The sequence below is a fragment of the Sapajus apella genome, unplaced genomic scaffold, assembly GCF_009761245.1.
Source record: "Sapajus apella isolate SASKATOON/1434 unplaced genomic scaffold, GSC_monkey_1.0 scaffold2, whole genome shotgun sequence".
Classification (NCBI taxonomy): Eukaryota; Metazoa; Chordata; class Mammalia; order Primates; family Cebidae; genus Sapajus; species Sapajus apella.
In genome coordinates, this window is record NW_022436942.1 from 22,863,014 (window position 1) to 22,878,745 (window position 15,732).

The following is a 15,732-nucleotide window of genomic DNA, read 5'->3' on the forward strand; positions in this document are numbered from 1 at the left end:
TTTTTTTTTTTTTTTTAATTTAAAAAAATGGTTTTTTTGAGACATGGTCTTGCTCTGTCATCCAGGCTGGAGTGCAGTGGCACAATCTTGGCTCACTGCACCCTCTGCCTCCTGATTACAAGCAATTCTTCTGCCTCAGCCTCCCAAGTAGCTGGGATTACAGGTGCCTGCCACCATGCCCGGCTAATTTTTGTGTTTTTAGTAGAGATGGGGTTTCAACTATGTTGGCCAGGCTGATCTCCAACTCCTGACCTGAAATGATCCACCCACCTTGACCTCTCAAATTGCTGGGATTACAGGTGTGAGCCACTGTGCCTGGCCTAGTATAGTAGGACATAAGAATATGTAAGCGTTGGCCAGACACAGTAGCTCACAACTATTGCCCTAGCACTTTGGGAGGCTTGGGCCCAGGAGTTAGAGACCAGCCTGGGCAATGAAACCCTGTCTCCACGAAAAATACAAAAATTGGCCGACTGTGGTAACACACATCTGTAGCCCCAGCTACTTGGGAGGCTGAAGTGGAGGATTGCTTCAGCCCAGGAAGCAGAGGTTGCAGCAAGCCGAGATCGCACCACTGGACCCCACGCTGGGCAACAAAGTGATACCCTGTCTCAAAGAAGGAAATAACACGTAAGTTTGCAGCAAAAGTCATTGCAGACTCTTGATTTCAGGTTGTTAGCTTAGCTTTTTCTCACTCTGTTGCCCAGGCTTGGAGTACAGTAGCACAATCTTAGCTCACTATAATCTCCGCCTCCCAGTTTCAAGCGATTCTCCTGCGTCAGCCTCATGAATAGCTGAGATTACAGGCACAGGCCACCACTCCTAATTTTTTTGTATTTTAGTAGAGATGGAGTTTTGCTGTGTTGCCCAGGCTGGTCTTGAACTCCTGAGCTCAGGCAGTCCGCCCAACCTAGCCTCCCAAAGTGGTGGGATTATAGGTGTGAGCCACCGTGCCTGGCCATGCTTTTTATCATCTTTTGGCAATTTTAATCCTTGATGTTCCCATACATTTGAAACCAGAATGTGCATAAAGTTTCTTTTTTTTTTTTTTTTTTTTTGGTTCAATACTGCATATCTTCATAATAAATATCATGAAAGTCTAGAAAGTGTAGGTTGGGTGAGGTGGCCTGCACATGTAATCCCAACACTTTGGGAAGCTGAGATGGGCAGATTGCTTGGAGCTCGAGACCAGCCTGAGCAACACAGTGAGACCCCGTCTCTACAAAAAAATTAAAAATTTGCTGGGCTTGGTGGTGCATGCCTGTAGTCCCAGCTACTTGGGAGCCCAAGGTGGGAGGATTGCTTGAGCCTGGGAGGTAGAGGTTTCAGTGAGCTGAGATCTCACCACTGCACTCTAGCCTGAGTGACAGAGTGAGATCCTGGCTCAGAAAAACCCAAAACCAAACTATTGGGAGCCAGGATTTAGCTTAGAAAGTCATTTCATGAGTTTGTGGCATGGACATCAGTAGTAAGGTGTTTTGCTACAGCCCCACCTTCTCACAAAATGCAACTTGCTTCCTTTGAGTGGAATTGCTTACTGTTTTCTCCTGATTTGGTAGATTGCTTCCTTTTGCTGTAGTAGATGGGGCCCAGCCAGCAATATTTTCTTTAACTTATTTTTTAAAGTTTTGGTCAAGCAGTAGTTTGCATACGTGTTTGGGGCTGGTGAGAGTTAATCGGTGAGCATTGGAATACCCCCAAATAGATCACTGTTGCAAATATGTGGACAGACTTAGGAAATACATGTTTTTTTTTGTTTGTTTTTTGTTTTGTTTTGTTTTTTTGAGACAGAGTCCCACTCTGTCACCCAGGCCGGAGTGTAATGGCGCGATCTCAGCTCACTGCAACCTCCAACTCCTGGGTTTAAGCAATTCTCTTGCCTCAGCCTCCTAAGTAACTGGGATCACAGGTGACCACCAGAACACTTGGCTAATTTTTTTGTATTTTTTTTAGTAGAGATGGGGTTTCTCCATGTTGACTAGGCTGGTCTCGAACTCCTAACCTCAAGTGATCTGCCCATCTCGGCCTCTCAAAGTGCTGGGATTGCAGATGTGAGCCACCACACCCGGCTGGAAATAAATATTTTTTCCTGAAAACTTCTAAGAGTGTCTCAGTGATTGTCATTGTGGGATAGTGCAGCTATTTCCTACTCAGAACCAATCTTATACTTTAATATTAAAGTCTGTCAGGATTTTTGTTTGCAGCCTATTTAAGATTTTTATTTGGTCCTTTAAATTAGAAGATGATTTTAAACGATCAGTGTTTTGGGGTTGATAACTTTTGGCTTATTGTTTTGAGGATCATACTTTATCTGAAAATGAGCAGAAAAAAAAACAAAATTTTTTTGTTTGTTTTTTGTTCAGCATCCTGTTGGTTTCCAGAGGTTTTTCAACTTCTAAAATGCACATGGAGGCCAAACATAAATAAATACAATGTTCTCTAGTTATTTGTAACTTTGCTTCCTGCTGTCAATTTAGCAAGTTGTTCCTTTTTTTTTTTTTTTTTTTTTTTTGCTTTTTTAATCTTTCTGGGGAATAGCTCAAAATAGTCCTTGAATCCTCTGAAAGCCTAGAGAGCCTTAAAAAAACTTCAAGTAGTTGCCCGTATAAAGCTGCTTCCAGATAGGTTCTAAGCTTTGGCGGTGTGTTGCCTAACTTGTGATTCAGCCTAATTCTCACCCTCATCTGTTTTCAGTCATTTGCTGCAGAACTATTTGGTCCTGTTTCTGCATGTCTGAGCTTGAAATCCAGAAATTAATTTCAGCCTTCTGTTTGATCAATCTAGGGCCCTCTACTGTTTATGTATTTCTTAAAGCAATGGATCTCAAACTTTGTGATCTCAGAACCCACCCGATAATAATTATTGAGGGCCAGGCACAGTGGTTCACAACTGTAATCCCAGCACTTTGAGGGGCTTAGGTGGGGGTGGGAGGATTGCTTGAGTCCAGGAGTTTGAGACTAGCCTAGGTAATATAGTGAGACTGTGTCTCTACAAAAATTTTAAAAATTAGCCGGGCTTGTTGGTGCACTCCTGTAGTCCCAGCTGCTCAGGAGGCATAGGTAGGAGGATCACCTGAGCCAGGGAGGCAGCGGTGAGCTGAGATTGTGCGCTGCACTCCAGCCTGGGCAACAGTGAGACCCTGTCTCAAAAAAAAAAATGTATTGAGGACTCCAAAGCGCATTTGTTTATCTGGGTTATATCTGTTGATATTTAGCATATTAATAATTAAGAGATAAATTTTAAAAATATTTATTTATTTTAAAATAAGAACAAATCTATATCATGTTAACATAAATAAATATATCTACAGTTTTAAAAAGAATTTGGGGAAAGAACGTCAAATCTCTTTAATGTCTGGCTAAACAGAAAACAGCTGGATTCTCATATCTGCTTCTGCATTCAATCTGTTAAGATATGTCATTTTGGTTTAAGTATATGAAGAAAATGATGTAATGGGAAAAGAAAAGATTATTTTCGGGTAATTGTATATAGTCTTCTTTGGTACTACACCAAAATCTGAAAAGGGATAGTTTCATAAAGGTTGGCTGTGGTATAGAATTTGAAACCACATCTGTGAACTTTTTCGTACTATTACATTAAAATACATTGGCTCAGGACAAACAGCCACTATGCCCTGCTAATTTTTGTAGATTTAGTAGAGACAGGGTTTCACAATTATGGCCCAGATGGTCCTGAACTCCTGGCTGCAGGTGATCTGACACCTCAGCTTCCCAAAGTGCTGAGATTACAGGCATGAATAATCTCATGCCTGTACCCGACCAGCCACTGTGCCCAGCCTAGCTAGCTCTTTAAATAGATCTTTTACTTACGAATGATTTTAACCTTCATGAATCCCCTGAAAGATCTGTAGGGATCCCCGGAGCCTACTTTGAGAACTATTGTCTTATAGTGCCAACCTTGAAAAATGCAGCTATCAGGCACAGTGGCTCATGCCTGTAATCCCAGCGCTTTGAGAGACTGAGGTAAGTGGATCACAAGGTCAGGAGATCGAGACCAACCTGGCCAACATATTGAAACTCCATCTCTACCAAAAATACAAAAATTAGCCAGGCGTGGTGGCGCGCGCCTGTAGTCCCAGCTACCCAGGAGGCTGAGACAGGAGGATCACTTGAACCCAAGAGGTGGAGGTTGCAATGAGCTGAGATCACGCCACTGCACTCCAGCCTGGCAGCAGAGTGAGACTCTGTCTTAAAAAAGAAAAGAAAAGAAAAATCCAACTGTCGGGCACGGTGGCTCACACATGTAATTCCAGCACTTGGGAGGCTGAGGACGGAGGATTGCTTGAGGTCAGGAGTTCGAGACCAGCCTGGCCTCAAGGTGAAACCTTGAGGTAGTAGAGATGGTGAAACCCCGTCTCTACTAAAAATACAAAAATTAGCTGGGTGTAGTGGTGCATGCCTGTAGCCCCAGCTGGTCGGGAGGCTAAGGAGGGAGAATTGCTGGAACCTGGGAGGCAGAGGTTGCAGTGAGCCAAGATGGTGCCACTGCACTCCAGCCTGGGTGACAGAGCAAGACTCCTTCTCAAAAAAACAAAGAAAAAAAATGTAGCTGTTTTCCTATAATTTTCACATGTCACAATATATTCTTTCTGATTTTTTTCAACCATGAAAAATGTAAAAACTGGCTGGACGCAGTGGCTCATACCTGTAATCCCAGCACTTTGGGAAGCTGAGGTGAGCAGATCACTTGAGGCCAGTGTTTGAAACCAACCTGGCCAACACAGTGAAAACTCATCTCTACTAAAAATCAAAAACATTACCTGGATGTGGTGGCACACACCTGTAGTCCCAGTTACTTGGGAGGCTAAGGAGTAATAATTGCTTGAACCCAGGAGGCAGAGGGTTGCAGTGAGCCAAGATCATGCTACTGCACTCCAGTCTGGGCAACAGAGTGAGACTCTGTCCCCCCAAAAAAAAGAAAAGAAAAGAAAAAGAAAAATGTAAAACTTCTTCTTAGCTTGTGGCCCATCAGTTGAAGCTTGCTAACTCTTGGTATATGCTATAATTGGATTATGAATTTTAAAATAATTATACTAAAATAAGCTTAATGTTAAAAATATGAGTATTAGGTGGGCATGATGGCTCACCCCTGCAATCCCAGCACTTTGGGAGGCCAAGGCAAGAGGATTGCCTGAGCCCAGGAGTTGTGATACTAGCCTGGACTACGTGGTAAGACCCTCTGTCTCTACAAAAAAGAAATGAGCTGGGCATGGTGGGGAACACTTGTAGTCCCAGCTACTCAAGAAGCTGAGGCAGGAGGATCACTTGAGCCCAGGAAGTTTTTTTTGTTGTTGTTGCTGTTTTTTTTGTTTGTTTGTTTGTTTGTTTTTTTAAAGACAGGGTTTCACCATGTTGGTCAGGCTGGTCTTGAACTCCCAACCTCAGGTGATCCGCCCACCTTGGCCTCCAAAGTGCTTGGATTACAGGCGTGAGCCACCACGCCCCGCAGAGCTCAGAAGATTGAGGGTGCAGTGAATTGTGATCATGCCACTGTACTCCAGCCTGGGTAACAATGAGACCTTGTCGCAAAAAAAAAAAACCCACCAAAAAAATAAACTGTGACCATCATTTAATTTTCCTAAATAAAATGATACCCCAGAACATATAGTCCTTCAAATTCATGTTTCAGCACATTCATTTACATAATGAGCATATATAACATGTTTACATATATTAAGCATATATAACAGTACCTGTTATGTTCTGAAGTGTTGGTAAAACATGATTCAGTTGTAACTAGACAACTTTCAGGGATAATAAAAAGATGTGGTCTCCATTCTTGTATCTTTCTTTTTTTTTTTTTTGAAATGGAGTCTCACTCTGTTGCCCAAGCTGGAGTGCAGTGGCATGATCTCAGCTCACTGCAACCTCTGCCTTCTGGATTCAAGAGATTCTCCCACCTCAGCCTCCCAAGTAGCTGGGATTACAGGCCCCCGCCATGACACCCAGCTAATTTTTGTATTTTTAGTAGAGATGGGATTTGACCATGTTACTTGGTCTGGTCTCCATCTTCTGGCCTCAAGTGATCCCCCTGCCTCGGCCTCCCAAAGTGCTGGGATTATAGGTGTGAGCCACTGCACCTGGCCCATTTTTGTATCTTGTTTGGAATGTATGAGAACAGGTAACTAGGATCAGACCAGCCTTAACCCCTTGATTTTTTTTGCCTATATATTTTTTTGTAACTCTCTGCCTCAGTTTTCCAGTCTCTTAGCAAGTGCTTTAAAAAACACTGATATAAAACAATAAGGCTAAAGGCCAGGCATGGTGGCTCATGCCTATAAACCCAGCACTTTGGTAGGCCGAGGCGGGCAGATCACTTGAGGTCAGGAGTTCAAAACCAGCCTGGCTAACAGGGTGAAACCCCATCTCTACTAAAAATACAAAAATTACCTGGGCATGGTGGCGCGTGCCTGTAGTCCCAGCTACTCAGGAGACTGAGGCATGAGAATCTCCTGAACCCAGGAGGCAAAGGTTGCAGTGATCTGAGATCACACCACTGCACTCCAGCCTGGACAACAGAGCAAGACCTTGCCTGAAAAAAAAAAAGCATAAGATTTAAAACAATGAGGCTAATTAGTTTAAGATTATAGAGGGGTACATATATGCTTTCTAAATATCCTTTTGGAACATTTAATTTACTTATAATGAGATAATATATGCTAAGCTGTTGTTATGCTAAATAATTCAATGGAAAATTAATCCAGAATTTGTGAACTTTTTTTTTTTTGAGACATAGTCCCAGGCTGGAGTGCAGTGGTGTGATCATAATTCACTACAACCTTGAATTCCTGGGCTCAAGGGATCCTCCCATCTCAATCACCTGAGCTCTGAAGTAGCTGGGACTACAGGCATGCACCACTATGCTTGGCTAATTTTTTTTTTTTTTAGAAACAGGGTCTTACAGCTGGACGTGGTGGCTCATGCCTGTAATCCCAGCACTTTGGGAGGCCAAAGCAGGCAGATCAGCCAAGTTTGGGAGTTCAGGACCAGCCTGACCAACAAAGAGAAACCCTGTTTCTACTAAAAATACAAAATTAGCCAGATGTAGTGGTGCATGCCTGTAATCCCAGCTACTCAGGAGGCTGAGGCAGGAGAATCACTTGAACCCGGGAGGCTTGGGATTATGGGTGTGAGCCATGGCACCTGGCCTAGGAACAGACATTTTAATACCTAAATAATCTGCCTAGTAAAACTTGAGTAGTCTACTTTGTTTTCTGGGGTTCCCATAACCTGCATTATAGTCTCACAGTTCATGTGTTAACTTGAATCTTAAGTCAGTTTGCTAGATGTAATGCAAATCAGAGCGGCACTGAGTATCCTACGGAGAATATAAAACGTTGAGACTGCTGTGACAAAGAGCTTGTGTTTGTACTCTTTGCTTAATAGCAGCTAAATTATTTTAGAGTCTGAAATGTGGTAACCAAAGTTGTGTGCTTAGAAGAGAGCTGTTTGCATATAATACCTTTTTATTGTCATAAAGAAATGGAACCCATAGAGCTCTGTTTGGATGCCTGAGTTTTTCAGTTTATTTGTACTGAGCTGAAAGGTACTCAGTACCTGCTAAACTTGATTTCAACTCTATATTCCCTTTGTGATACATGGCTGGGGCAATTTCTAATTGTTTAATATAAGCATAATTGTGAGGGAGCATTTATGGGATTCCAAAAATGGGTCCTGGAAGATAACAAAAGGAGGAGCTATTTTGAACTGCCTGTTTTACCTTGTGTGTTGATATAAGTTTAAGTTTCTACCATGTTTGTTTTCTATATGAAGTGGTTTATAATTTTATAATTTTGTTTTTAATGAAAGGTTCTTATATTGCTCAGGCTGGCTTCAAACTCATAGCCTTGCCATTATCCAGAGATAATGATTGTTAACATTTTGATGTTAATTTTCTTATTTTTTCTATACTTATTACTTCGTTTGCTTTTTTATAGATTTAGAATTATGGTGCATGTACAATTTTATATTATGGATTTTTTTCCATTTAATGCATAGCATTTTCTCATGTTTTTAAATCATTTTCAAAATGTTCTTTTTTTTTTTTTTTTTTTTGAGACAGAGTTTTGCTCTTGTTGCCCAGGATGGAGTCCAATAGCATGATCTTGGCTCACCACAACCTCCACCTCCTGGGTTCGAGTGATTCTTCTGCCTCAGCCTCCTGAGTAGCTGGGATTACAGGCATATGCCACCATGCCTCGTTAATTTTTGTGTTTTTAGTAGAGACGGGGTTTTCACCATATTGGCCAGGCTGGTCTTGAACTCCTAACCTCAGGTGATCCGCCTGTCTCAGCCTCCCAAAGTGCTGGGATTACAGGTGTGAGCCACCACACCTGACCCAAAATGTTAATCTTTATAACTTAAATATAGTTTATTATAAGGCAATACCTTAATTTATATTTATCCACTCTTAAATGTTTAATTCTTGTCTTTTTTTGGTCATAAAAATGACTGTGATAAACACTTTAATGCAAAAATGGTCCACATGTCTGGTTTTATCTTAGAGAGTCTGAAAGAAGAATGAATTCTTCAAAGGGTATAAAACATTTTAAGACATTTGATGTAATATTGCCAGATTGACTTCCAGAAAGACTGTCCAGCTGTGTACTCCCAAAAGTACTATATGAAAGTGCCCTTTCTGCTGAACACGCTATTGGCATGCTCTTATACTTGAATATATATCTTTTTTTTTTTTGATAGCTGCCCAGGCTGGAGTACAATGGTGCCATCTTGGCTCACCGCAACCTCTGCCTCCCGGGTTCAAGCGATTCTCCTGCCTCAGCCCCCCAAATAGCTGGATTACAAGGCATATGCTACCATGCCTGGCTAATTTTCTGTTTTTACTAGAGATGGGATTTCTCTATGTTGACCAGGCTGGACTTGAACTCCTGACCTCAACTGATCCAGCTCGGCCTCCCAAAGTGCTGGGATTATAGGCGTGAGCCACCACACCTGGCCTTGAATATATGTCTTAACAGCTATAGGTGAGGTTTTGTTTTTAAGGTTTGATTAAGGGTTAACTTGACAAATTCCTCGCTCCTCCCCATTTTTAGCACTATAACCAAAAACTACAGAGCTTCCTGTTATTTGGGTGATAAAAGCATAGACTTAGTTGGCTGTGGTCATATAAAGTACCTTAGACACAACATAGTCATAACTATGGATTTAAAATATGTGTAGCTTTAAATACGTAAATACTTGCATAACGAATATTTTGTGGATCCAGCAGCTTTCTGCAGAAACCTGAAGTTAAGTGCAAACTCGAATATAGACTTTAAATATTTATTAAATATTAAATCAATAAATATTTATCGAATATCTACTATGTTATGAGAAGAAAGGCTTCCTGCAGTTTTAACCTAGATCTGTATATTCTACCTCATTCCCCTTTTGATTACAGATAATACAGCCATTCCCTTTTTAGTCAAGAAACTAAAATAGCACTCACCCAGTCACCAACACATCATCAGCCTTTCATTTTCCTTTAATAGCAGTTATCTGCTGTTAATCTGAAATTATTTTGCTTACTTGCTTATTGTTTGTTTCTTCCTTTTAGGATGTAAGTAAACTCTATGAGGACAGAAATCTTGTCCGTCTCCTTTACTCTTCAATTACTTGGGCCTAGGGCATATGGGGCTGTACACAGATACTGAGTAAAATATTTGGGGAATTAATGAATTTTAAAATTAACTAAATGTGTATAATCCAAAAAGCAAATTATGATTATTAATTTCAAACTTCTTCCTTGGTAAATCTTTTACCAAGACTGTTAATTCCTCCCTTTTTTTTTTTTGGAGACAGTCTCCCTCTGTTGTCCAGTCTGGAGTGCAGTGGCGTAATCTCAGCTCACTGCAACTGCCACCTCCCAGGTTCTAAGCAATTCTCCTGCTTAGAGTAGCTGGGTGCAGCTAATTTTGTATTTTTAGTAGGTACAGGGTTTCACCATGTTAGCCAGGGTGGTCTCGAATTCCTGACCTCAAGTGATCCACCCGCCTCAGCCTCCCAAAGTGCTGGGATTGCAGGTGTGAGTCACCGCACCCGGCCAACTCCTCTTTTTTATAATCTGGAGTTACTAACAAACTAATTTGATAAATGACTGTATACAGTAGAATCTAAATGTTATGTATACTGATCAACCTCTGACTAATTGAACTTGTAAATTAAGCCATCATTCTTGATGATGTTGGTTTCTTTTATGACAGATGAGTAAAAAATTATTTTTGTGTGAAGGCCTATTGCCTTTTTATTTTTGTATACACTTTGCCTAGCACTTGATAGTTCCTTATTAGTGGGTTCTGAATGAATGAATGATAGTCTTAACGTCTTCCAGGTTTTTATGACTCTTTGATAATTACAGTGCATTATCCTTCTATTTTTTTTGTACCTAGCAGTATCTGTTGTTTGTCATTAGGAACCTGACAACAGGCCCCTGGATGTGTTTGTATGTGGCTTTTATTCCTTGCTTAGAGTTGGGCCATCTTACTAACATCAGTTGGGTGCTAGAGAAATGATCACATCCCACTGTATCTGCATTATTTTTTCTTATTATATTATAATGGTAATGTCACACCAGGTTTAGAGAATTTACTTTGTAATCCTCAGTGATAGACTCCATGTTTAGTCTAGTAAAAGGTACGGATGTAGATAGATATGTACCTACACATAAAGAGAGTATCTGTTTTCTTGCGCAATGACCATTTTAGGATCTACCTCTGTATCTAACAAAACTACCAGATTTTATGAAATTATCTCAGTTATTAAAAGTCATCCTCTGAACTTTGGATTTTCTTCAGTTCTCTCCCAGCATTTAGATTACTTTCTCTTTTGAGTAAATACTAATTTTTAAAAATCATTTTTAAAATTCTGGTGACTGAGTATATGAGCCTTTTCTGCACATGTTGGCCTCTAGGACAGCCTTTTTATGCATCTTTGTCTTCCTGTTCTAAGGTCTTTGCTGAAAGCTTTCCACTTCCCCTTGGCAGTGCTTTTTAATGGGTGTATCCCTCTTCTGTCATTTATTGTTTAGTTGTGTAAAATGCTTATGTTTCATCCTGAAGAATAGGTTGGGAAGGAGATGACACATTGTGAGTGTCTTGCCCAGACATATGATCTGTTTGTCAAGCAGTATAGTTACAAATGAGCTGTGGGTTAAATTCTAGTGAGTGGCAGCTTTGGTTTTCAAGATTTTACTTTATGTCTTAGTCTGTTTACACTACGGAAATGTGTTGCTTTTTGTTTTTGAGACAGCATCAGTGAGACCTCACTGATAATTAGAAATTTGTTTTAAGCGTCAGATAGAAATAAGCAAAATGGCATTCTTTATATGTGGCAATTGACGTAGCAGACTAGGAGTGAAGGAGAAATTAAAAGAAAAAAAAGATGTTAGCTGGATTTTTTTAAAATGGGGAGACAGATCATTCTTATTTTTGTTAAATATTTAAATTTTAAAAATCACTTCAGTGTGAAACAATTTTTAAACAAGAATAATTGAAATGACGAGAGGCAAGAGACTGAGGAATGATTTAAGAATAATTGTGGGTGTTTAAGAAGAGAGCCTTCTTCCTCTCATTGTGATCTCCCTTTGGTGAAAATGGTAAAACAAAGGCCAGCAAATTTAGGAGGAAGCAGGAAATCCTAGTTAGTGGCTGTCAGTTGAATATTTAAGAGCAATGAAAATACTTCTGTTAGGTTTTAATGCTTTTTTCCCCCAAAATTGTTTTGGTTTTGCTTTTTTTATTTCTTTCAGAAAGTCATGATTTTTCATCTATTTCCTAGTAAGTGTGCCACTAAGTAAAATTTGGAAGCCATATATTGTGATGTAATTATGCAAAGCCAAGTTACATTTTGAATTTTGTGGTTTGAGGAAAACCATTCCAGAATTTATTTCACCACTTCCTATGCCAATACTGTCCCACTTCTCAGCCAGAACTGTTTCTCTCCTCTAAATAGGTAGAAAAATGAGAAAATTTAGCATCAAATAATAGAACCAAGATAAAAGTAAGGAATCCTGCCTGATCCTTGTGTTATGTCTCCTCTAGCCATTGTAGTTTACTTCCTGGTTGAAAATATATAAGACCTTTTTGAAACAAAATTTTCATTTTGTGATTATGTTAGGAAAGCAGATTCTGGGACATGTAATGAAATTATCTCTAGCACAGGAGTTAGGAATTTTTCCAGAGATAAATTGCTTTCCAGAGATGCTCTAAGTTTTCAGCCATAATGGTCCTGGTCTTTGCATTTATTTACTTTTGTTTACTTTCATTTATTTTTTGTACCATGCTTTAGTTCCAGAAAGTGCTAAAAAATCGTCATGTATTTAAAACAAACAAACAAACCAGAAAATCCCCTCATCCTGGGGCTGTGTGAAGAAGAATGAAGCTCTCATTTCCCCGTACCCAATCATCAGCTTGAGCTGGCCTCTCCTAGGAACAGAATTTATTGAAGCAATTTATCCTGGCTAAATGTGATATAAATCTGTGTACATGTATGTACGTACAGGCTCTGTTCCATTACAGCAGTGCTGTAGCATCAGTTTCCTTCCTAGTTAGACCATGTTTCTATCACGCTGAAAGATGACCAAGAAGCCCCTTCAATTTTATGGGGAACCCCACAATTTTAAACACCAATTAGTTGTGGAATTACTGATTAGACAACCAGAAATACTGGTTTCTCACCCCAGAGTGCATCCTAAGAGAGTAGGAGAGATATTACCTAGCTACCCTCTGAGTTTTAAGCATGGTTTTCCGATTACCAGATTCAGTCTAGCATGTTAACATTTTATTTCAACCTGAGCCTGACAGATTGTCCTGACATTTCAATTTATTTCCAAGATAAAAATTTGAAATTTGGTTGCAGTTCTGAAGTCATTTCCAGGCATATTCAAATTGTAGTTCCTCTCTCATCTTCCCTCGTTCATATTCTTTTGTATACCTTTCTCTTTTATGGAAGGATGTTTGAAAATGTCGTTCAGGAGTTTATAAGACTATTTTTATCCCCCACTCCATTTTTCTCTTCCACCCTTGCAAAATACTGTTTATCTTTTAGGAATTGTTTTTACTATGATTTGCATTTCTAATCTTTATCCATCGCCACTTCTATTTTTATTCCTAGTTGGGATATAAGAAATTTCTCCGACACATTCAGATTGGAATTATTGTTCTTCAACAAAGAATTTCAATAAACACTTTGAGAGTTTAGCTTCAATAATTTAAAAAACAGTATAAACCCTGTTAAAGTCTTCAGAGAAATAGAAGGGATGGATGGTGATGCCTTTTAGTGCCATTTCTTTTATCCCCTGCAGCAGCACACATCTGTTGGCTGCAGCAGAGCAGCCCAAGAACACTGGCCGAGAGCAGCACAAACAGCCGGAACATATTCACCCAGCAAACCCCCAAAGAGCCGACATTTGTTTTATTGCTGCTTTTAAAAACCTAGCCATAAATAGAATCAGAGGGGGGAAGGGCATCGATATTTCTCCATTTGCCACAGACGATTGGTGGGGGGAGGAGGAGGCTGCTGGTTTTTATTTTTATTTTTTTATTAATGAAAACCGTTTCCCGTGTAGCCCAATAGGATGGGTGCTTTGTTTTCTTTGGCAATAATATGGGATAAACAGCCCTTGCCAACAGTCTCGTAGTTTATACACCAGGGAGCCAGATTATGGCCCTGTAAAATGGAGCACCCCTCCTATAATCCCTTAATTAATTAAATGACAAATTTTGGTCTTCTCTAGTTCAGAAATATGGCTTCCGCATCGAGCGTTCAGTGAATTTATTGACATAGGGAACTGCACTAGTTGTAATTCAGCAGATTGGAGAAGTGTGTTATATACTGTAGTAGAAAGGGAAAATCTAGCAAAGGTTTGAAATTCCTCGACTATTTAGATCTCAATCTTTCTAATTAAAAGTTTCAATTGAGGCACAGTAGATCATATGCCACCTGTCTAATGGGTCTCCCCAAAGTAGCCTGTGTTTACAACTTTGATAGATGGCATTCGTGGAACACCTGTTTCTAGGGTTCATATTTTTGAAGCACTTTTTTTTTTTTGCTCCAGCATATTTAACATAACTTTTTCCCCCACCTCCCCCTCCTCAGCTCCGCTCTGCTATATGAAATATGGGAGACGACAGACCGTTTGTGTGCAATGCCCCAGGCTGTGGACAGGTACGTTTACAATATACTTTATTGTGAATGTCTCGTTGTGAATCAAAGTGGCTGTTTTATCACTAAGGCAAAGAGTTTAAAGCCGGTATTTTACGTGATCACTGGAGGTAATCAGATCAGAGGATTTGCAGTGTGTAAATCCAAGTTATGAGGAAGTGTAGGCACTCTACTGTAATGAAATCTGCCTTGCTCTCTTCCATATTGTTATTCTACTGGTGTTTGTTTCCTACCACACAGTGTGGAAGAATACATGTTGCTCTCTCCTCCTTTCTAAAGCTATCCATCTAAATACAAAGCAAGTTTAGAAATGTTTTCTCTTCAGGCAAGGTGCAGTGGATCACGCCTGTAATCCCAGCACTTTGGGAGGCTGAGACAGGCAGATTACCTGGAGTCGGGAGTTCGAGACCAGCCTGGCCAAAACCCCATCCCTACTAAAAATACAAAATTAGTCAGGCGTGGTGACACATGCCTATAATCCCAACTACCCAGAAGGCTGAGGCAGGAGGATCGCTTGAACCCAGGAGGTGGAGGTTGTGGTGAGCCAAGATTGTGCCACTGCACAAGAGTAAAACTCTGTCTAAAAAATAAAAAAAAAAGTGTTTTCTCTTCAGCCTGCATGGATATAAAAGTCTGCTTAACATATTTGGAGAGCCAGCTGATAGTGTACACATTCATTATGAACCCCAATTTGCCAGAATCTATTTGAATTTTGTAAATAAAGAAAAAAAAGTATCTTTTGACTGTTGATCCAAAAAATCATTGTTAGCAGCGATGGCAGATATCTATCTAGGAAAGACAAACCCAATATAAAACTTGAGATCTCACAGCATTATATAAACATTTCTCTGTGTAATGACATAAATGCATTGTTCTGTGTGTCAGCTGTCACATAATTATATTCATATGTGTATATTGTATGTCATTTTTCATCATAGGCCTTTTTAATAAAGTAATTTTGTTGAAATTGCCTTTTTTTTCATTTTGCATCTCTTAACTGTTCTTCCTAGACCTTCCCCTATTGCCATGTTCCACAAAGGATGAAGAAAGGAATAAAAAGGAAGTTTTATTTGCCTTCATTAATTCATGTGATAGAACTTAAAGGGTTGAGTTTCTGTTCACTTAGGAATATGTCATGTGACTGTCCACTGACACTGGTGGTATATGAGATTACAGACTAGTTGTATTAAACATTGTAAATATCTGGACAAAAAGAAGAGCTAAATTTCAGAGATTCCTATGAATTTGAGAGGTAGATAAAATGGGGATGGTCACAAGGAATGAACAGAAGGAAGATTCCAAATTCCAGTAAATGCTAAAATTTTCAAAAAAGACCAATAAAGCCATTGTATTCTGCAGTATTTGGCATCCTAGGATGGATTTCCTTTCTTTTTTATTTTTTTATTTTTATTTTTTTCCCCAATGGCTCTAGCAGTGAGCTTTTGCAGCAATACCTTGGGAAAGGCTAACAGGCCTCCCTGCCTCAGCAGATTTCCTTTCATGTCAAAGTTTTCAACTTTATTATTAACTGCATGTTTTCCCATTTAAAAAA

At 39.7% G+C, this 15,732-nt stretch overlaps 1 protein-coding gene across 7 annotated transcripts in view; it reads left to right on the forward strand.

The window, feature by feature from the left end:
• The window catches only part of LOC116560676 (cyclic AMP-dependent transcription factor ATF-7), a 104,468-nt gene that overhangs the window by 8,757 nt on the left and 79,979 nt on the right, over nucleotides 1–15,732 (forward strand). For 5 of the 7 annotated variants that reach the window (XM_032292209.1, XM_032292238.1, XM_032292220.1 and 2 more), the window contains exon 2: nucleotides 14,115–14,183. In XM_032292209.1, coding sequence (XP_032148100.1) covers nucleotides 14,136–14,183 — 48 coding nt within the window. In that variant the 5' untranslated portion in view covers nucleotides 14,115–14,135. Of the gene's footprint in view, nucleotides 1–9,994; nucleotides 11,795–14,114; nucleotides 14,184–15,732 lie in introns of those variants that run through there. The other 2 variants (XM_032292231.1, XM_032292241.1) reach the window with 2 other exon arrangements.